This window comes from Schistocerca nitens, chromosome 9 (assembly GCF_023898315.1).
Source record: "Schistocerca nitens isolate TAMUIC-IGC-003100 chromosome 9, iqSchNite1.1, whole genome shotgun sequence".
NCBI classification, from domain to species: domain Eukaryota; kingdom Metazoa; phylum Arthropoda; class Insecta; order Orthoptera; family Acrididae; genus Schistocerca; species Schistocerca nitens.
In genome coordinates, this window is record NC_064622.1 from 15101543 (window position 1) to 15124614 (window position 23072).

At 38.4% G+C, this 23072-nt stretch overlaps 1 protein-coding gene across 5 annotated transcripts in view; it reads left to right on the top strand.

Annotated features, from left to right (window-relative positions):
• LOC126202926 (uncharacterized) overlaps positions 1–23072 on the top strand; it is a 118896-nt gene that overhangs the window by 36924 nt on the left and 58900 nt on the right. For 3 of the 5 annotated variants that reach the window (XM_049937013.1, XM_049937014.1, XM_049937015.1), the window contains exon 10: positions 14383–14504. In XM_049937013.1, the coding sequence (XP_049792970.1) occupies positions 14383–14504 (122 nt within the window). Of the gene's footprint in view, positions 1–14382; positions 14634–23072 lie in introns of all 5 variants that reach the window. The other 2 variants (XR_007540202.1, XM_049937012.1) reach the window with 2 other exon arrangements.

Sequence of the window (23072 nt, forward strand, 5' to 3'; positions counted from 1 at the left end):
ACAAAAGAAAAATTCGGAGTAGGTATTAAAATTCATGGAGAAGAAATAAAAACTTTGAGGTTCGCCGATGACATTGTAATTCTGTCAGAGACAGCAAAGGACTTGGAAGAGCAGTTGGATGGAATGGACAGTGTCTTGAAAGGAGGATATAAGATGACATCAACAAAAGCAAAACGATGATAATGGAATGTAGTCGAATTAAGTCGGGTGATGCTCAGGGAATTAGATTAGGAAATGAGACACTTAAAGTAGTAAAGGAGTTTTGCTATTTGGGGAGCAAAATAACTGATGATGGTCGAAGTAGAGAGGATATAAAATGTAGACTGGCAATGGCAAGGAAAGCGTTTCTGAAGAAGAGAAATTTGTTAACATCGAGTATAGATTTAAGTGTCAGGAAGTCGTTTCTCAAAGTTTTTGTATGGAGTGTAGCCATGTATGGAAGTGAAACATGGACGATAAATAGTTTGGACAAGAAGAGAATAGAAGCTTTCGAAATGTGGTGCTACAGAAGAATGCTGAAGATTAGATGGGTAGATCACATAACTAATGAGGAAGTATTGAATAGGATTGGGGAGAAGAGAAGTTTGTGGCACAACTTGACCAGAAGAAGGGATCGGTTGGTAGGACATGTTCTGAGGCATCAGGGGATCACCAATTTAGTATTGGAGGGCAGCGTGGAGGGTAAAAATCGTAGAGGGAGACCAAGAGATGAATACACTAAGCAGATTCAGAAGGATGTAGGTTGCAGTAGGTACTGGGAGATGAAAAAGCTTGCACAGGATAGAGTAGCATGGAGAGCTGCATCAAACCAGTCTCAGGACTGAAGACCACAACAACAACAACAACAACTAGTGTTGATGCTTATTAGGACTTGGAATTTGTTTCAAGGTACGTTGCAGAATATTGAAGAAAGTCATAGAGACTTTCAAACAAAACAAAATTTACAAGAAGAGGCTAGTGAAATGAGAACAACAAAATAAAGACTTCTTGGTGTATGCAGAAAAGGGAAGTGGGGATTATTAGAACCATATGAGAAATAGCAAATAGTTTTGAGAGTAAATGATACCCTAGTAACAGATGTTTGTAGTGTGACAAAGCTCTTTAACAAGCAGTTTACATCTGTAATGGAGAAGATGGGGTTGTCAGACTCAGTGGCCGCAGACCTGAAATTGGAGTCTGAACTTTCCAAGTAATTTCAGTAACAGGGATATGAGCCTCCCTACACGAGAAGTTATGTTTACCATAAAATATTTAAAATAAAATTTCGTAGTTATTGTGAAATATCACCAGAGGTGTTTGAAGTGTGTTCTTATGAGTTTAACAACCTCCTAAATTATCTTTGTAACCAGTCATGTATTACTTTAACATGTCTTCGAATATCTGAGGTATGCTGATGTTAACCTGCTGAATAAGAAAAGGGATGAAGAAATATGGGACATGTGCAGAATGTAAGTGCCAGTTGCGTTCAGAGAGAGTAAAATACTGGATGTGTGCATGTGATACTAGAAAGAATGTGTGAGGCAATAATGTGAAGTGGTTTGTGTTGGGATCACAGTGATTATTATACAGCACTGCGAGAAAGTGGCTGCACTAACATTATCTTACACCAGCTGCAAGCTACAGGAAGCTGTTTGAGTTACGTATGCATGAGAGCCTAAGCCTCTAAGAGATCCACTGTCAACCGAAGTGCGTGTAGTGCCAGGCAATTCACTGAAGGTGGCACCATTGTATCTGACAAAGACCATGGTGACTGACCACTACTGGTGACACCAGACATAACGGAAAATGTTCAGCAAGCAGTCTCGCAGAATGTGAGGTGAACTGCCCCAGAATTAACTGTTGCACAAATTGTCACCTCATTGTCTGGTTTTCATCAAAAGAGTGAAAGATTGCTGCCAAGGCCAACAAAAGATGAACTCAAAACTAAGCATCTGGCTGCAACCGTCATTCTTCTAGCAGTATGAAGAGTTTCTCGTCCATATTGTCATCAGGAATAAAATGTGGATGTTGTTGTGTCTAGTTCATACAGTCTAGACACAATGAGTGTAGCTAGGTGCACGCTAAACTAACGCAGACGGGCTTGAAGTTCTGGAACATGAGACTTATTAATGAATAAGAAGAAAAGTACGTAGCGTTTTAATACTTATCTTTAATTCTCTTGTTGGAATACATCTCTCTTGAATATTAGTAAGCTATAAGCACTGATACAAATGGCGCCTTGCTAGGTAGTAGCTATGGACTAAGCTGAAGGCTATTCTATCTGTCTCTCGGCAAATGAGAGGAAGACTTCGTTGGCTGGTCGCAAGCAATGTCGTCCGTACAACTGGGGCGAGGTCTAGTCCGTGTCTTGTGACCTGCCATGTGGTGGCGCTAGGTTTGCGATTACACAGTGGCGACACGCGGGTCCGACATGTACTACAGGACCGCGGCCGATTTAAGTTACCACCTAGCAAGTGTGGTGTCTAGCGGTGACACCACAGATGTTGCCTGTCCTGCTAGAAACGAGGTTGCATTGGGACCAAAGTAGTTCACCTGTGGAGACTAAATTCAGCTGGACAGTTCTGTCAGAAGTCATATGTACTACCTTTTGGGATCAACATAAATGCCCTTATTAGGTTTTTATTGTGAGGAGTGTCTGTAAATGCTGAATGGTATTGCCAGGTATTGCTAAAACCGCAAAAGGCAATCCAGAATGAGGAAGTTTGGGATGCTGAGTGGAGGCTTCATGATTTTGCAGTACAGTGCGCTACCTCGAGCATCCCACACCACGCGGAATCGGTTACTTCAGTTGGGATGGAAAGTCTTAAGCATGCACTTGCCAGTCCTGACATCAACCCAAGTGACTTCGGGATCTTGAAGGAGTTCCTGACAGGAAAACATTCCCACGAAGTACAGACAGTTTTCTTTCATGGCTGTCAGACTTAATTTTTGGATAAGATTTCTGCCATCCAACTTTACTCCAATTCCACTTTTGCCAACATTCTCAGGAACTATAGAAAATGATAGTAAATAAGTAGCTTCTTAAGTCTTTGATTGCAGTAAATATTTTCAAACTCAACATTATTGAGAATGTTATTTACATACACAGGTTAATGTTTTCAATTCACTAGAAAATATACGCTGCATGACAAGGAGTGCGAAATACCCAGAAGGAGAGGAGGAAATGATACGATGCTTCTCAGGTTGAGGATATGTGATGTCAAATCAGTGGTTATAAGATATTCATAGAGAATGTGGCAGTATGAGCTCACTTACCATGTTTTTCTGCCTCTGGTCTAGATGCTGGCACTGTTCAGTTGGGAAGGGTCTCATAAAGCCATTGTATCCTTTCTTGAGGTAAGCTGTCCTGTAACTATTGGTAACTGGTCCTTGACATCCTGGATACTGGTGACATCTACATATACATCTGCACTCCACAAACTATCATGATGTGCACGGCAGGGGGTACGCCCCACTGTGCCAATTAAGATTTCTTCTGTTCCATTCACATATAGAATGCAGGAAAAATTATTGTTTGAATGTCTCTCTGTGTGCAGTAATTATTCTAATCTTCTCAAGATCCCTATGTGAGTGATATTTAGGGGGTTGGAGTTTATCCCTAGAGCCATCATTTAAAGTCAGTTCTTAAAATTCTGTTAATAGACTTTCTCGGGATAGGCATGGACTGTATCCAAGAACCTTCCATCTCGGTTTCTTCAACATCCCTATGACTCTTTCCAGTGGATCAAACAAGCCTGTGACCATTCACACTGCCCTTAGCTGTATACAGTCAATATCCCCTGTTAGTTCTATTTGGTACAGTCCCACACAATTGAGCAGTATTCTAGAACTGGTCGCACAAGTGATTTGTAAGCAATCTTCTTTGTATATTGATTGCAGTTCCCCAGTATGCTGCCAATAAACCGAAATCTACCACCTGCTTTACCCACAACTGAACGTATTTGAACATCCCATCTCATATCCCCACAAAGTGGTACACCTAGGTATTTGTATGAGTTGGCCGATTCCAACAGTAACTCATTGATATTATAGGCACAGGACACTACGTTTTTTTCATTTTGCGAAGTGCACAATTTTACATTTTTGAACAATTAAAGCAAGTTGCCAATCTTTGCACCACTTCGAAATCTTATCAACATTGGACTCAATATTTATGCAGCTCTTTCAGATAGTACTTCATTATAGATAACTGGATCAACTGCAAAAAGCCTGATTTTATTATCAGTATTATCTGCAAGGTCATTAATATACAACATCAACAGCAAGGGACCCAACACACTTCTCTGGGGCATATCCAAAGTTACTTCTACATCTAACGATGACTCCCCATCCAACATAACATGCTGCATCCTCCCTACCAAAAAGTCCTCAATCCAGTCACAAATTTCACTTGATCCTCCAGATAATCATACTTTTGACAATGAGTGTAGGTGTGGTGCTGAGTCAAACGCTTTATTGAGATCAAGACATACCTGATAGCCTTGATCCAATGCTTTCAGTATGTCATGTGAGAAAAGTGTGAGTTGGATTTCACTTGATCGATGTTTTCCAAATCTACACTGGTTGGCATTGAGGAGGTTATTCTGTTCAAGATATCTCATTATGTTTGAGCTCAGAATGTGTTTTAAGATTCTACAACAAATCAATGTCAACAATACTGGACGGTAGTTTTGTGGATCACTTCCACTACCCTTCTTGTAGGTGGTTGTGACATGTGCATTTCTCAAGGAACTGTGCACGGTTTTTTGGTCAAGGGATCTACAATAGATTATAGTTACAAGAGGGGCAACTCAGTCGCAAATTCAATATAGAATCTGACATTCCATTGGGCCCTGGAAATTTTTCAGTTTTAACTATTTCAGTTGTTTCTCAACACCACTGGCACTAAAATATATTTCATTTATCTTTTCAGTGGTACGAGGATTAAATAGGGGCAGGTCTCCTGAGTTTTCCTTTGTAAAGCAACATTTGAAAACAGAGTTAAGCATTTCAGCTTTTGCTTCGCTACCCTCTATTTCATTTCCTGTCGGATTTGCTGGGGACTGGACACTTAAATCTGGTGCTACTAACAGCCTTTACGTATGACCAGAATTTCTTTGGGTTCCATGAAAGATCACTTGACAGTATTCTGCTACAGTAGTCATTGAAGACATCATGCATTGCTCTCTTGACAGCCAAACACATTTCATTCAGCATCTGTCTATAGCCCTATGCTATGTTTTACACCTATTGTGCAGTAACCTCTGGTTCTTTAGAAGTTTCTTTACAGTGCCTATGTACGGTGAAGGTTTCCTCCCTTTATGAACTGTTCTGCTGAGTCTTATCTACCCATTGCATGGTCAGCTATTCTTCTAAACTTGAGCCAGAATTCTTCTGCATGCTCCTGCCATGTTCTGAAAGTTTAAAGTTCCTGACTGAGATGTGACACTACTCATTTCTTATCTAGTTTACTTAACATACGTATCTTTCTTCTTGTGTTAGCTGTCCTTTGTACTTTAGTAATCATTGTTGCCACAACCGCATCATGGTCACTGATACCAGTTTCTATATGGACATTCTCAAAGAGGTAAGGTCTATTTGTTGCAGTTTGATCCAATATTATTTCCATCATGAGTGGTGTCCTTTCTACCTGCTCTAGGTAGTTTTCAGAGAAGCATTCGGTAAAATTTCACAGGCTGTCTTATCACACCTGCCACTAACAAAACTATAATTTTCCCATTAAAATTTTGGACATTGAAGCCGGCACTGACAGTTACAATATGATTGTGGGACTTATGTACATGTGAACTGAGGTTATGTCTAAAGTTTTTGGTCACATCGGGAGATGAGTCTTGTGGGCGAAAGAAGGATCCAATTATTATTTTATACCCACCCCTGCTGCTGAGTCTTGCCCAAACACTCTTCACATGCAGCTTCAATTTCTACCTCGGTGGATTTGCGTTTCTTGTCTACTGCAACAAATACTCCACTTCCATTTCCCATTTGCTTATCCTTTCAATATATACTTGAATTTTTCCTAAAAATTTCAGTGCTATCAGTTTCAGGCTTCAACCAGCTTTTTGTACCTAGTGTTAAGCGAGTTTCACTGCTTTTCATTAATGCTCCAAACTCTGGCACCTTGTTGTGAATGCTTCAACAATTATCATTAGGATTTTAATACTCTCACCAGTGGTAGGCATTTCTTTTGATCTTACACTGATACTTCTGGGTTTCCTACAGCTATCATTATCTAGATTGGATGGAGAGTCGTCTAATCTAAAACTAAAAAAAAATAATTAAAAAAAACACCTTGTGTGCACCCCACACAGTCAGCTACCTGAGCAGCAACCTCTGGTGTGTAGTGCACACCTGACCCATTTAGGGTGACACTACAGTTCTCAACCCTATCACACAAATCCAAGAAGTCACAGCCTAGCTTGTCACAGAACTTTCACAAGTCTGTGGTCCAGTCCTTCCAGGATCAGTTCTGGGGACAGTGCTGCAAATTGTTGTAGTGTTACAGTGTTGACGTCTGAGCTGGTCCCACAGACATTCTGTCAGAGACAGTTCCAGTGATAGTGCTGGCCAAGGGGGTATCCCAACATCATGCAGTTTGCACACGTGCTGCATGTGGACGAACATTGTCTTGTTGAAAAACAGCACTTTACAGTTGCACGAGAGGTAACACGAGAACGCAGGATGTCCCTGATGGACTGTCGTGCCATCTGAGTACTCGCAACCTCCAACAGCCGTGACCTGAAGTCGTACCAGACGGTTCCCCTCACTGTGACATAGGAAAAACACCACACCACATTGGAGCAGGTGGACCTTTCCCTGCGCCACCACCGTACTTACCAATGATTGTCATCTGGGGTGGTGCAGAATGTGCTTCATCACTGAACACAGTGCAATGCCGTTCCTCAGCAGCGTCCCAGTCGTGACACCACTCCAAATGCCGTTGTTTGTGCTGTGGTGTTAATGGAGGTTTATGTATGGGCCGATAGCCCCTAGTCTGGCTGCCACTGGTCTTTGATGGTTCAGGAATGCACAGAATGTTGCAGGGAGTCAACTACTTGTTTTTGAATGGCAAGTGCAGATGTGAAGGGGTTACAATGTGCGTGGTACACACTACAGCATTCCTACCTAGGGGTGGTCAGAAGTGAGTGAATGGACCTTGAGAACGAATATGCCTGCGTCCACATACCTATTCAGTCCGACATTGGGCTACTGTTAAATCTGAGTGCCTTTCAAATATGGGTATTTTATAATTTGGCTAGCTGGCCAAATTGGGACCCCTTTCAAACATCTTTCAGGTGCTGATACTGATTTCTCATACGAGTATGTGGCATCTTCGTGTACTTCGTAACGATCACTTGATATCTGATGCTGTTCGCAGCCCTTATATACTCTACTGTGCCTGGTAACAGCACTGAACATGAACAACACTAATGCACTCTGATGATTGTTCTATCAGTCATGTAGAATTGCAACTCTAATCATTTACAAGCCCGGTGGTGATCTGTATGTGTACAAAGTTATATTGACATCTGACCATGTCTTCTGGCTGGTTCACTTTTTTATGCTAGACAATTTATTGAAAATACATGTGTAGTGTATGAGCTGCAACAACCACCATCTCATGTAACAACATTTTGATGTCCCTGAGAATTCTGTGAAGTGGTCAGTGTAGTACCACTTAAAGAAGTCCGCAGCTCGTGGTCTCGCGGTCGCATTCTCGCTTCCTGAGCACGGGGTCCTGGGTTTTATTCCTGGCGGGGTCAGGGATTTTCACCTGCCTCGAGACAACTGGGTGTTAGTGTTGTCCTCATCATTTCATCATCATTCATGAAAGTGGCGAGACTGGACTGAGCAAAGGTTGGGAATTTTTACAGGCACTGATAACCGCGGAGTAAGAGCCCCACAAACCAAACATCATCATTGTCATCAACTACTAACAGAAAATTAAAGAGTGTCAATAGGAATGAGTTCCTTATCAAGCTATCAATCCTCACTTGATTGGGAACTTGTTATACATGGTGTTCCACAAGGTTTGATCTTGTCCTTATTTTCTCGTGTATGTTAATGACCTTCCATCAGTAACAGCACAAGATGTTAGTTTTGTTGGCAGATGATACAAACATTGCAATAAATAACAAATAAAACTACTGCTTCAGAACTGAAGCTACCATATACGTGAGATAACAAAAAAAAAAAAAGGAAATATTGAGAAAGTTTTATACAGCAGACTGAGTCATTGAAGTTGGATCTACATGTAAAAGTAAAATAAAAAAAAAAATTGAAAAATTTATGGATATGAGCTATTTAGCTGTAGTCTTTTTTTCCCCTAGTTGTGGGCAGTTCACAACAATTACACATGCTGTGCAAAACTGAATGGTTCCTTGTTTTTCTCCTTGACTCAGAGTGCCTCCTGAGATGTTAACACCCTGTAAGCGTTTGCATTGGGCATCCAGTTGACAGTGCGCATGGACCACTTGAGCGCATGTGCGTCTACTGCAAGTGTGTGTGTTTGACCACCACCAGGTACACAGAGCATTAAGTTTTTGTGTGACAGGATTCCATTCGGAATTTAATTGAAGCTGCCGTCTTGATTTGTAAGAAACTCAGTCCTATTTCCTCTAATTCATTGACAATGTAGCTACAAAAGTGAACCACAATTTTTGATTCATTGTATTTTATGAAATGGACAGTAGAATAGTGTTCAGCAATAGTGGTATTATGCGCTTGGAGAAGCAAATACGCCACTGATGTTCTGCAATGTGATCCTGTACAGTGCTTGTCATGTGCTCTGTATAAGATTTGCCACATTTACGTGGAATTGTGAAACACCTTCCGTGCGCATCTTGCTGTGCGCAAGTCATATTTAACAGATCCCAGAAGTGCCAAGATTTTGGAAAGAGGAGGACAGATTGCTTTAACTTTGTCTTCTTAACATTCTTCCCATTTTCACCAAAAAATTTCCAATATGTGGTAGATAAGCAGTATTTAGAAGACCTGATCCTATTCTAGTACTGTCATTTGTATGTCTGTGGTGCTCACTGTACTTGCCGAGACAAATATCCATTGTTCAGACAAAACTGGAACATCTGCAGACTGTGTTCCTGAACAACAGATATTTACCTCGGTAGAGAGAACTACAAATATACAAATGTCAGAACAAGCAAGAAGATGAGACCTTCAGAACAACTGCTTATCTACCATGTATTGGAAATGTTTCAGCAAAAATATGCAGCATATTAAGAAGACATGAAATTAAAGTAATCTTCAATACTCCTTCCAAAATCTCGGCACAATTGGGACCAGTTAAAGATGACTTGTTGCAAAGGCAAGTGTTTACAGGATTCCGTGCAAATGAGGCAAATTTTATGTAGGGCAAAAGACTCGCACTGTGCAGGACTGCATTGTACATCAGCAGCAGCATATCGCTTTCTGCAAATCAATAACTCTATCACCAAATACTGTATTTCCACTGGTAATTTTATGAAATGCAGTGAAACAAAAATTTTGCCCCATCGCCAAACTCTTGGAACTCCATAATCAAGGGACCAGTGGAAATAAGACTGTCAGAGTCCCTTACTAATCAAGGTGGCAGCTTCCACATGGAATCCTGGCATACAAAGAATTTGTGCTATGTGTAGCCAGTGTCATTCTGTGATTTTACTGGATGAAGTAAATTGATTTGATATAAATGAGGTGAGCTTTCATTGTTGATGGTGTACGACACAGCACACCATCTTGCTACAGGAGCATCCGCGCTCAAGCATCGCATGCACAATGCCCACAGGACACAACACGAATGTCCTGATGGGGTATTAAAATACATGAGCTCAATGCATTTTTATCAGTGTTCAGCTGAAGATGGCCAGGAGATTATGCGCCGAAATATAGTGTTAGGAAGTTGCAGACATCCGCAGTTTGCCCGAATTTTGTGGAACAACTTTAAAACAATTTGTGCTGTTTTCTGTCTGCAAATGTCACTGCCGCAGATTGAAAGTTCTCACATTCACATTCTTTGATTGATGCATCTGACAGGTTTTGACAGCTACAGTCTTCTGTTACTTGGTTTTTAAGTGTGGCAGTGTACACTGGACGGAAAAGAACATAGTTGCTCTTCAACTTAATTTAACTATTAAGTGTGATTTGTATTTATACTGTGTGCTACAAGCTGACTTACACTACAGGTCAGAGACGGAATGAAATTTTCCAGAATCTGTAATTACCATTGTCTTATTCATTTCTGCACTCTGTTCAATAAATGGTTGCCTTTCTTTATGTTATTCTGTGTATTCCCTCCATTACTTAATAGATTTTTTTCTCATGAATATTACAATTACAAAGTTCCGACATTTATGTTTGTCTAACAATATGTTAGATATTTCCAAGCTCAATCTGAAGATTTTGAAGATATTCCCTTGATAAAGGTATCAAGAATGTGAAAGCTACATACTTGGGAAATTTAACTCTGTGACTCCTCCTTAGCAGCCCCCTCAGGAATTTTAGATATGCTGGCAGAAATATTCAATAGATGTATAAATGGCAAGGAACTGGCAAATGAATGATAAAAATCAATTATTCAGGGTGTATACGACCTGGGAGATCCGGGAAAAACCCGGGAATTTTTTCATCCGGGAGAAAGCCGGGAAATACCTGGGAATTTTTTTAGAATTCCAGGAATTTTTTGTTTTAGTTTTCAGTTAAATTTTTGTCATTTTGACTGGTAATAATAATATTCAAACAAAGGATATTACTGTATCCCGCTACTGCAGAATAATACTGCAGCAATAAACCATGAACGAGAGAAAAAAACTAAAATAAAACTTAAGGTGCAAAGGAAATGTGTTATGTACAACAAGAAAACACAGTGCTCATACAAGCATCTGCCAACAGCAAAATGTGTCAGAGGCTTTAGGAAGACTATGCAATGCTTCATAACAACAAATTGCCTCCGATGAGCGTGATGTCGCAACTGTTTACATTAGATTTGTGTGAGCAGTTGCGTGCGGGCCCATGCGCGTGCGCAGTTGCGTCACGTGTGTTTAGTACCTTTTCCCGCTTCTGGCTACTAAAGTGTGTCTGTTAGCTATATATCAATAGCAGCAAGATGCTATTCGGAAAAATTTTACTGTCGCGCGCAAGCTGCCATATTCACTAGGACCGAACTGGGGTATCTGCCCCGGGCAGCGTTTTCAGTCAAGCATTAATCGCCTTGCAGAACAATTAAGTTATTTTTGTTTGTTTGTTAAAGAAAATTGGATTTTATTAATCTTTCCCGCTGAGGCAGTCAATTTATTTGTAACGAAATGTTTAATTCCACACTATTGGCTAGTTTCAACTGTTCTACAAAATTCCGATGCTCTTGGAATAATCTCTGATGTCTTTTTTTCTTTTATGACGTAACGTAAGTTTTTAATGTTTTACACATACGAACATACGGGCTTCTTGCGTCATCGTAGCTGCGCAATCGGTGTGACGCCTGTAATTGGCGCTCTCTGGCAACTGCTGAAACGAACCTCTTTCTAACAGGTCGCAGGAAAATATTGCGAATGATTGAGAAAAGCGTTACTTTCAAAGTAAACTTCCTTTTACCCAAGATGAACTATGTGCGATGAATTTCTTTAATCACAGAGCGTTTGATTCTCATTTAAAAATCAACTCTTTGAGGATGACCATTTAGAAAAATTTCGAGCCCAGATCATACATTTATGTCGTTATTAAAAATTTTACTGGCACATTTGTGTGATGTATCTTAAAGTGTAACACGTACAAAGATGATCAACGTTATACGTGAAAGTTAAGCTTCTCTTGCAGCTTATTAATCGTTGATATCAATATCGTATGTGAAAGCTTTGCTTTTCTTGTAGCAACACTATGTATATTAATTTAAACCATTAACTTCCCTATTTGTGTGTACGCGCTACTTAACAGTGATAATGCTATTGGCTGACGACATGACGTGTCCTTTGCTTTGAATATCCGCTGTATCGGCTGGTGAGATCACGTGACTTGAACTATGACTGGCTTACAAAAGCGTGTTGCAATCTCTATAAATTGATAAGTTTTACAGTTCCGAGGAAAAGTATACTGTCACTTAACACGGAAAAAAGTGTATTTTCATCCGAGAGAAAGTATATTTTTAACTGGGAAATGCGGGAGAAATCCGGGAATTTTTTTCCTTGTCCACGTATATACCCTGTTATTTCATCCAAATTTAAAACAGGAAGCCAGTGCGACTGTGCAAATGATAGAGGAATTAGTTCTATTTGTACAAGGGTTTGTTGAAAACTAATGCCTCTAAATTTTTCATGTGAAATTTTTTTTAAATTTTAATGTTTTTAAATAAAACAAATGTTATTAATGTGCTACATCATTATTTTTCATGCCTGTCGATAGAGGTCTCCCAATTGTAGCATGTAACTTATATGTCAGTGCGTGAGAAACAGTGTACTGTAATCAAATTTCGAATTCAAAGAGTTTGTCCACATGTGGAGCACCCTCTCCTTCATTATGACAATGCTAGACCACACACGGGCACCGTATCATCTGCAAGAATCAGATGCCTTGGATTCACTGTCATCCATTGCCCTTGTACGGCCCCGACTTGGCCCCCATACACTTTTCATCTGTTTCCAGAACTTAAAGAATCCCTTCAAGGACTTCACTTTGATAGCATTGAAGCTGTGCAAGTAGAAATGAGGTTGTGGCGCCATCAGCAAAGCCAAAAATTCTACAGCGGTGGTATCAACAAACTGGTCTCTCATTGTGAGAAATGTGTCCATCGCCAGGATGACTATGTTGAGAGATAAACATGTTGACTGAAAGTAAAGATGTAGGGTGTTAATAATGTTTTTTAAAGTTTTCATATAAAAAACCCGGGGGCATTACTTTGCAGCACACCCTTGTACAACAGCCTGATTGTATAGTAAAGAAATAAAGCATAAAACAGAAGCACATACAATGGAGTCGTAGGAGCAAAATACATTTAGAGTGGGACGTTCATGTACAAATGGCATATTTAATCTTTTAAACACCTCATTCATAAGAGTTTAGAATAGGGGATGATGATTGATTAAACATTCATCGATCTGCAGGAGGCATGTGATACAAGTAAGTTATGTGTAGCAATGTAGAATTTTGGTATCGGTAATGAGAAATTAAGAAAATAAGGCTTAACTTAAAAATTAGGGTTGAACATAATTGTTGGAGTAGGTGACAAAATTTCCCAAGAATTCTCCATAAATTACTGTTAAGACAAGGGTGCTCGTGAGAACTGCCTTCTTTAAGTATACTTAAAGTAGACTTTTTTTTAATGAAGTGTCATGGCATGGGAGTCCCTGTAGGATAAGAAATGTTGTGTACTGTACTCTTCGCCAACGGCCAGGTCGTGATAGGAGGAGACAGATGACTCCAGTTACATGTAAAGGGAACTGGATGAAGGATACTCAAAATGGAGCCTGACAGTGAACACAAAAAAGATCGGATACGTTGTACTGGGTGAAGATGAATGAGAGCACTTTAATGTAGGGTCCTGTAAAATTAAAAATGTCTTTGCATTTAAATACTTGGGCATCATTTTTGCAACCAATTGAAGCAGCACACAAGATGTCACTAGTAAAATTGGGCAAGGAAAACAAGTAATTGGCGAACTTAACTCCTTGCTATGGAGTGACAAAATAAGAGAAAATGGTCTTGCTGTACAAGTCAGTCACATAGAGCATCACAGTGTGTTGTGCTGAAATATGGTACATAACAAAAAAGAAAATATATTGATGTTCCTTGCAGTAGATTTTTGGTGAAGATTATGTTGCATCTCCAGACTGAAACACACCACAAATGGGAGAACACTGGAAGTTACAGAAGAAAAGAATGCTGTTCTTGACTTGGATGGCCACCTGTAACGAACGGATAGTATCTGGTGACCAGAAATATTCTGTGAATCGACACAAACTGAGTGAAGAAAATGTGGAAGACCACCTTGAAGATGGATTCAATGGACTCAAGGGGCTTCAGGAAGAAAATTGGACAGATAGGCAATTGAGAAACTGAAGACTGTGGATGTCATAGATGTGTGTGTGTGTGTGTGTGTGTGTGTGTGTGTGTGTGTGTGTGTGTGTGTGTGTGTGTGTTTGAGAGAGAGAGAGAGAGAGAGAGAGAGAGAGAGAGAGAGAAAGAAAGAGAGAGAGTGAGAGAGAGGGGGGGGGGGGGGAGATACAGCCTATCTTAGCCTGTAAAATAAATGTTTCACATTTACTCTACAGCTTAATTATTTATAAAATTCACACTCTTATTTAGAATGAGAATTTATACAGAACAGTATTCTTTAGTTAATTCTACATAGCAATTTCATCATATTCTGCAATCTCTGTAATTAACTTTGTTTTCTTGCAGGGAGTCTCAGTTGGAAATTAAGAAGTGGCAGGTCAAACAGGCAGAAAAGCAACGTGTTGTGAAACTGAGTGCCGCCGAATGGGTGGACCATCCAGACCGCTACCTGCTTGAACTGGCGGGGCGTACGTGCTACAACAATAAGGCTAGCTAGCCCTAGTCATTTTTAGTGCTAATTGACTGTGTTTTAAGTGCTGGAGCTTCTCTGTTTAGTCCTGTGATGCACACGGAAGTAGTACTGGAGCTTGTGGTCGGTGAGCTGGTCTCTTGTTCCTAATCACATGCTAAATTTGTAAAAGACCTGTTAATATGCTCTGCTGTGCTTGTAGAGTAACTGCGTAAATCATTCCATTGGTTTTGTTGCCCCAGTCAGACTATAATGTTCACAAGGATATTCTACCTACTGTATGATGGCACTTACGTATTTTCTGTGTGTGTGTGTGTGTGTGTGTGTGTGTGTGTGTGTGTGTGAGTGAGTGTGTGTGTGTGTGTGTGTGTGAGTGTGCGTGCGTGCGTGCGTGCGCGCAACAGGAACATCATGCTGAATTTTTACAGTCAATTGCACATACTGATCACTTTCTTTATGTATTTCGACAAATTATTTCCTTCCTGGACTAGTGAACATGTAAATCAAGAAAAATGGTTAGGAAGGTAAATATTTTTGCAGGTTAGGACCCGTGATGAGTGTGAAAATATTTTATATATGGTATAAATATATTTTTTTAAATTATGTTAATTAGCTTGGACACACCACACTTATAGCACAAAAGTTCTGGTCAGTTTGAAATACATTACAAGCCTAAGAATCTGAGAATCAATGTAAAATAGCTTTTTACTACTGTGCATATTACAGGGCTAAATATAGGCAACAACAGAATTAAATTTTCTGTTATCTGTACTTGATACTGCAGAACCAGAAGTGCTCTTGCAAGAAGCTGCCTTGTTACTTGTGGCATTTAAAATTCTCGTTGATAATGTATTTTGAGACTGTGGTTTTGATACTGGTGTCACCGAGGAGGAATAGTTTCGGAAAAGAGTTCTGCTTGCAGTTGTGAAATGTAGTACCGAGTTTATTTAGACATAGGTAACAAAATAATACATGGTTTTACTGGTGCTATGTCTGTGCATGACAGTGACCATAAATTGCTGGATGGGACATATTTTTTAGATCTGTGTCTCATTTCTACAAAATTTACTATCATAATAGTTAGGGGCATTTTGACAATAAGTTCTATATACAAATCTGTGTATAGATTGTCAATGTAACAGGTAATGTTAATAAAACATTTTTCTGAAATTTTAAATGTTTGCTTGGATAAGCCATGTTGTTTGAAGTTGCACACTAATAAGTAAATGTGTAGGCAACATAAAGAATTAGTAGACACAGATCTTATCTAGTTTTGAAATGCTATGTATACTGTTGTAATCCTCAGTGCAGAGTAATTAGAATGTTTTTAAAAATAAATTGTTCAGTCATGGCTCATACTTTTTAATGCTCGAACATTTCAGAATGTTTTAAACTTGTTCATGTTTAATTTTATATTTGTATATTGACACTGTAGTCTTAAGAGTTCTAACAGACAATTTTTCTATGTCATTCATATAAAAAAATTGTCACTTCTTATCAAACAACATGTTTCAGGAGTAGCTTTCTATTTCAATTCTGTTGTGTATGAGATTATGGCACTGGTTACCTATTTGATTTAAATATAAAAATTGTCAGGTCTTCCCAAAAGCAATGTGGCTGTTTTGTGCCTTTTTTTAGTATTAGTGTAATTATTTCACATTGCCTGTAAACATATTTATTTTTTTCTTTAATTTTGTGGACTGTAATTTTCTTTTACAGTTTCACCAAGAACATGGACAGAATTATATTTTTGTTTAGTGTATGTAACAGTTCATGCCTTCATTTTCTGGCAGTAGTTTTCCCCACCTGCAGAAAAGTATGTCAGTTTTCACCAACACATCATAATTATTATTTATGTATAGTGATATATATAAGTTTAAATCTAGGTGCCTTAAGAGTTTCTTTAGCAAATATATTACTATTGTAGAAAAATCTTGTATGCAGAATACACTTGGACTGAGCTGCAGTGATGTTGGGTGTGCTTTTACCAGTCACATTGAGGTGGCAAATGCGTTAATTCTTTTGCGACAATGAATTCTGCGTGTGTGACTGCATTAACATGGTTGGTTGATAATGTGATTCACAAGAGCTGATATATTCTTCAGACTTCTTGAAAATTTCCAAATGTACTTTGTAGCTTCGTTTAATGTGACATTTGGCTCTCAGAAAGAGACCTGTTAAGAACACAGTAATGTTCTTGGCACCATGCAAGAAGCTCCTTAGTTGTTGAAACAAATATGTTGTTGCCTCAAGATACTGAATTGGCCTTGAAAGGAAGTGGAAAGCTAAGAATGAGGCCCTAAAATGCAACCATGAAAGGCAGAAGCAACAGAAAAGCAGACAGCAAAAAGATACAGCACTAAAGGAAAGTTTCATAAAATGATAAAGACATAGCAACTAAGAATCATATTCTAATGTTTTTCAAAAAATGTCAGTGTAGTGAATCAGTTTCATAGTTCATTTACTATAATTTGGGCCACCCACTGTCTGTGCCTATATGGTTGTCATTGTCGCAACTGAGCAACCTGGTCAGTGGTTGTGACAGCATTCTGACCTAGCATGTTGTTTTATGTACAGTAGTTGCAGTCTTGTGAGCTGTACACCAAGCAACAATCTGCTGCATGTGCTCTGCTCCAACTTTGTTGTCACTGAATTTGTCAATTATATTGGCTTATTATCACACAATCTGTGTACTGTGATTATAGGGTGCTTACTTCTCAGATCTCATTAACTGGATTTTAATGTTTCAATATTGGTCTGTATGTGAACATCAAAATCCAATTTTCAGGGCTATTAATGACTGTATAATTGTCAGCAAATTGCTTTTATTGTTGCTGTGAATACCATGTGATAACTCCTATCATCCAGTGTGATGGTGGTGATGACGGTGATGATGATGATGTAGTGATAGTGGACCTCTGAAATCGCCATTTATGGGCATATTCTAAATTGATTGGCTGAATCGTCCCTGTGGGATGCCAATCATGGATAAGGTTGCTCATTCATTGAGTGCAAATATTTTGTCATTATGTTTGTATCTATGACTATTTAAGTTCAAAATATATGTTTGAAATTCATTGTTGCACTAGGTACATGATTTGTGTAATTCTCAGAAACTAGAGCTGAAAGCAGCATCCCATATAGCTCTTTGTGAATGTGTAGTAGTAATTTTGTAAATAGATGCCAAGCATCTTTGTTGGTAGCTAATCTCATAGCTGTATGTTTTGCAGTACATAGCTCCACAGAATAATGTTTCTGTTTTTAATTTTGGAGGATAGATTCCCTTTAAATTGACATACATTCCAAGTAACAAGTGACCAGAGTGTGTAAAAAATGTGGTACTTAACTGGGTGGTTTCTATAAGATTTCTGTACATGCCCACAAAGTTCCTGTGCTTTTAAAGCAAGGCTTAAGTTCTTGTATGAATAAGTTCATATTATTGTTTCACTGGTAGAGGATCCCTATGTTTGAAAATTATGGTACTTAAAGATTTTGAAGGACACGAAGAATGGCTGTTATTTCGTACAATTGAATCTAAGCACATTCATCTCTCATGTGATTCAGTTATTTCTGTTTAAGAAGTAAAGTTATCTTGATGTGATACCTAATACTTATGTGTTATCCAATGTTACTTATTGTTCATGATAAATTTCTATTAAGTTTTTTTTTTTTTTTTTTTCCTATGGAGATGCTGACGTACAGCCGTTGTGAAAATTTTGATGTTACTAGAGAGGCAATACATTGTCATAGAAAACCAAAATGATCTTTGAGGATTCAGTTTTATATCCTCTTCTAAGGAGAAGGCTGGAAGAAGACATAAGCATTATATCTTTGTTATATGAAAGAAATATCGCATTCCTCTCCTTACATATTATGTGATACATATCTGCTCTCCCCATTAAAAGGAGTTGTTCATATACTAACCAAGAAAATTATAGTTTTTAGTTTCATTTTGTAGTGTTTTGTGACTGCCTCATATCAGAATTGAATTTTCAGTGTTGCAGAAAATTTCTATATTACCTTTTTAACTTCATACTTGTTTTTTCTCTTTTGTTTTTGGAATGATGAAATTTTCAATTAAGTACAGTTTACTTCTTATGATGATGCCATTATAGAATTTAGTATTCTTCTGTCCCTATCCCTACTAGTAGGTGGACTTAGTTATCAGCCTGTGTGTGTTGTTCTGTGTAAAACAGCAGAATATAGGCAGATCAAGCCTGCATTTCAGGAACACACAAGTGAATGTAGTTTCTTTAAGAGGAACTACTTATTTCATCTTTGTTGAATGTAACATAATAAATGATGATTCTCAAACAGTTCTTTGGTGAGTGAAGAAAGTACATTGCCACTCATGAGAGGTATTGAATGTGAGATAAGGGATCAATAGTTCGTATAAATTTTGTAATTTCCTTTCCTGAGTCATTACAAAGGAAAGACACAACAACCAAAAAATATCAGTCTGATTTTATCAGCTCTGTGGTTAGCAAGCATATTGGGCTTGATGTAAAGCTTACAAAATACTCTCTCTTACAAAAATAGTAAAATATTCTTCCAGTAGGCTTGTGGTAATGATGCTCATTGAAGTCCAGTAATCATTATTGGTTAAGGATGCTCAAATATGGTTGAATAGTTTTGGAGTTCTGAGTGATCTGTTCTACACTGGTAACCTTCAGTATTTACTGCATATTCTCATAACTCCAGTATGTAATTTTCCTTATCACAGTTACAGCTACCAACAGTTGTAGAATGAATCTCTTCCAGCTTTCATTTTTGTACATCTTAGTAATAGATAAACATATTGTTTTAGGTACTATTTTTGTGCGTTGTCAACATTCCAAAGTTTGTATTGGGAGGTGCATGAAGCTATTTTTGGCATGTACTTGGCTATTTGTACTTAACAACTTTTTAATTTTTCAATACTATTTTAAGTGGTAAGATTAAATCTACACTAAGGGTAAAAAGACATTTTTATTATTTATGGATAAGTATCAAATGACAACTGTAGTAGCAATAATTTGCTGATGTTGAGCAAAATGAATTGATTAAACTGGATGTTATTTGCCAAACTAAAATTATTGTGAAGAAAGTCAGTGTACTTAAATTGTGACCAAATAAATATTTCACTACATAAAATGGAATACATTATTTTACACTTTCTATTTCCTGTTCTTACACCTTTGCTATAATAATGTCTGCATTTGAGATTATAATATGGGTAGATAGAAAATCTACTAACCATGTGGTGGCAGGGGATTTTTTATCTGTCCATTTTACATTCTCAAATACTGATTACTTTTTGTTGATGTATTAGCTCTTGTGGCCAGTAATCCCCCATATTTAACCCCTTTTGTCAGTCTTATCTTTTCAAACTGCCATCTGATTTCAACCTTCTGTGCTAGTTCATTCATTTATTTATCTGTAACACCTACGATTAAGCAACATCTTGCCCTTATCTTTTCTAGTACTGATTTCTGCACACTTTGGTTGGTCCAGTGTTGTTTATGAACTTTCATATAACAGTTTGTTTAGTATCTCCGCCAGTGGACGTCCTGATGGAGACAGATGAACTGGCGTGGGTAGAACAGCTGAGAAATTTAGGACCCTTCCACAGAGGGCGCACCCATTGTGTCATATGGGCAGACTCACTGATGTCAGTGTTTGTGAGTGGCAGGAAGCAGTGGGCAGTGCTCTTGCAGAGTTAGACCGCCGCAGACCTCGCATAGCGCTCATGCCGAGAGTTGTCATGTGCACAGTCGTTAGCAACCCGCAGCAGCCACATGCTGTGTTATTGTTGTGCACATATCTCCTTGGGTACGGTTGCACCACTTCCTCTAGTTCAATTTGCACGGCGAGTTAGTTCAATTCACATTGTTCTTGTTCCCCCAGTTGCTACATCGTCACTGTTGGCCTGAGTTGCTGCAGATACTAAACTTCATTTACAGTTTACACTGCAGGACCATCTCCTGATCATCTTTTATAGATTCATTTAGGAAACAGACGACACTTTTCTTTCCTCATCACCTTGTTTCTATACAATTCTTTCACAGTGTTGTGCGTTTGTTTTTAGCCAAATCGCTCTGATCCATTGTTACTGCCATTCTGCATTATTTGGTTTCACAATTGTAGTAGATTCCATTTTCCCTCTACATTGGCTCTGTCTGGGGGCTTTTGTCCATTTCCACATGTTTTTCACAAACTTTCCCTGTCAAGATTTTCTGTTTTAATTTTTTTCTGTCATGTCTTCCACTTTTACATGAGGAACTTGCCTCTTCTCACACACTTAATGCCTCTTTTTAGCTCTTGTATATTCTCATGATTTTCATTCAGATTTGTCTCTTTTCTTTTTTTTTCTTCCAATCTTTTTCCTTGTTTGTCTTCCTTTTTTTCCTCCATTTTCTCATTATCCAGCCCCCATATGTTTTTCACCACTCCTATCATCTCTGATACTCTAAATATTTGGTCCTTTTGAAAACATGGTTTTGCACTGTAAACAGGTCCCATATTCTGTTACTTATAATCTGCTTGTCTGTGGGAATTTCAATCCAAAGCCTAGCTTTGAAAGTCCATGATTTTGGACATAATCTCGCTGTTCACCAACCCCTTTTACAGTTTCAAATAAAGCAGTTTCTTGCACTTACACTGCTAATCTGTTGTCTATCATCTCATCTCCCAATTTTCACTCCACTAGACATCCCATCTATTGTAAAGTCCTAAATTCATCTGTGACTTGTGTTTCCTTAGTTGGTATCACATACCGAAACAACTAGAAACTGCAACAACAGGCCAGATCTCCTCTCAAAAAGCTATCCTACCTTCTCCAAAATGACCTAAACAGTGGTGTTCACATCCCTGTCTCACTCTAGCTCACAAATCAGCCACTCCATCAACAACCAGTCCTCTCCTACAGACAGATCTCAGCCAACTTTAACATCTCTCAGCCTTCACCACTGCCTCCCAGAGTGGTGTCAGCTCCGAGACACAAGAACAGCCGCAACACTACTGTGTTCTAAGCCTCTCGAATTACCAGTATTATCCAAAGGTTTCACTTTGTCATAAAACTGTAGGTAATTATGCTGCTTTGGTTATGGACCTTTGCAACATATTCTTAGAATATTTTCAACAGTGCACCTGACACTGAACCTTGACTTAATCACTTCCCACCAGGATCCAAACTTAATCCGACACCACTACCTCAAAATCTCTCCTTGCCAGCTTTCTAATAATTCCTATCATTGAGCGTTGCTTCAGTACCCTAATAACCTGTTCCCTTCAGAATTAAAGGCACTTTGCTCCCTAAAATCTGATGACTCCATCTTTATCCACCCGGCGGATGCTGTGGTACTTGACCAACAGGAGTAACTACATGAGGGTCTATGCCCACTTTCTGACACTTCTGTATACAGTGTGTGCATCAGCAGGGTGTATACAACCTGGAACAGCCGGGAGACCTGGGAATTTTTCCATCCAGGAATTTTTTAGAATTCCGGGAATAATTCATTGTTTTAATTTTTTGTAATTTTGACTGGTAAGAAACAATAACAAAGGATATTACTGAATCCCACTACTGCAGAATAATACTGCAGCAGTAAACCATGAACTACGAAAAAAATACGAAAATAAAACTTAAATTGCAAAGGAAATGCGCCATATACAACAAAACACAGTGCTCATACAAGAGTCTCCCAACAGCAAAATGTGTGAAAGGCATTATAGTCCAGTCAAATTGCAGATATACCTTGCAAAAGGTGGGGTAGATGATTTTATTTTTTTAACTCGTTCATATTGTTGGAAAGGTTACAAAACCAAGTTTTGCCAACAAAATTTCTCTTGGGGAAAACTTTGTACAGTCAAAAAACTTCGAAATTTTCGGGCTTTTTTCAGTTTTTTCAAAATATGTTTCATTTGCTCCTATTGCTTAACATCTATTTTCTTTTTTAAAGAGTGCAAAATTCTCTACAAATTTGATTATTACTATTTTTTTCTACTCCCAGTATCTTAAGGCACTACAGTGCGTCAAAAAATACCAATTTTTCAAATTTTGAGCATAGTGGCAAGATACCTTATTTTTGAACACTATTTTTTCTGTTTGTGTAGTATAAATACATTATACATCATGCTATATGTTGGAATTTACCACCTCACTTTCAGGTATTCAATTTCTCTGTATGCAACATGAGGATTGCTGGGCACCCAACTATTGTGATTCTTACATCACTACCTGAAGTTCACTATGGGCCACCTCAGCCCTGGTATTTGTAAAAGTATAAATATAAAAATACATCATTAAAACAGACACACACAATAAATTGTCTCAGGAAACTGAACTATTATTAGTGCAATAGGCAACCTAATTAGGTAGGTAATTATTCTTGTGTATAAAGGCCACATAGTTGACATTAAAAATAAATAGCTTTATTACAATTAAAATGCATTGTCAGTTACTAAAAAATGTTGACAGTTCTGCGTGTGTAATACTTGTAATATCGCACTTGAGACAGGTATGAGCATCACTTCCAACGTTTTGATGGGCCAGGTTCCTCAGTGTCATCAGAAATACCTTGAGTTA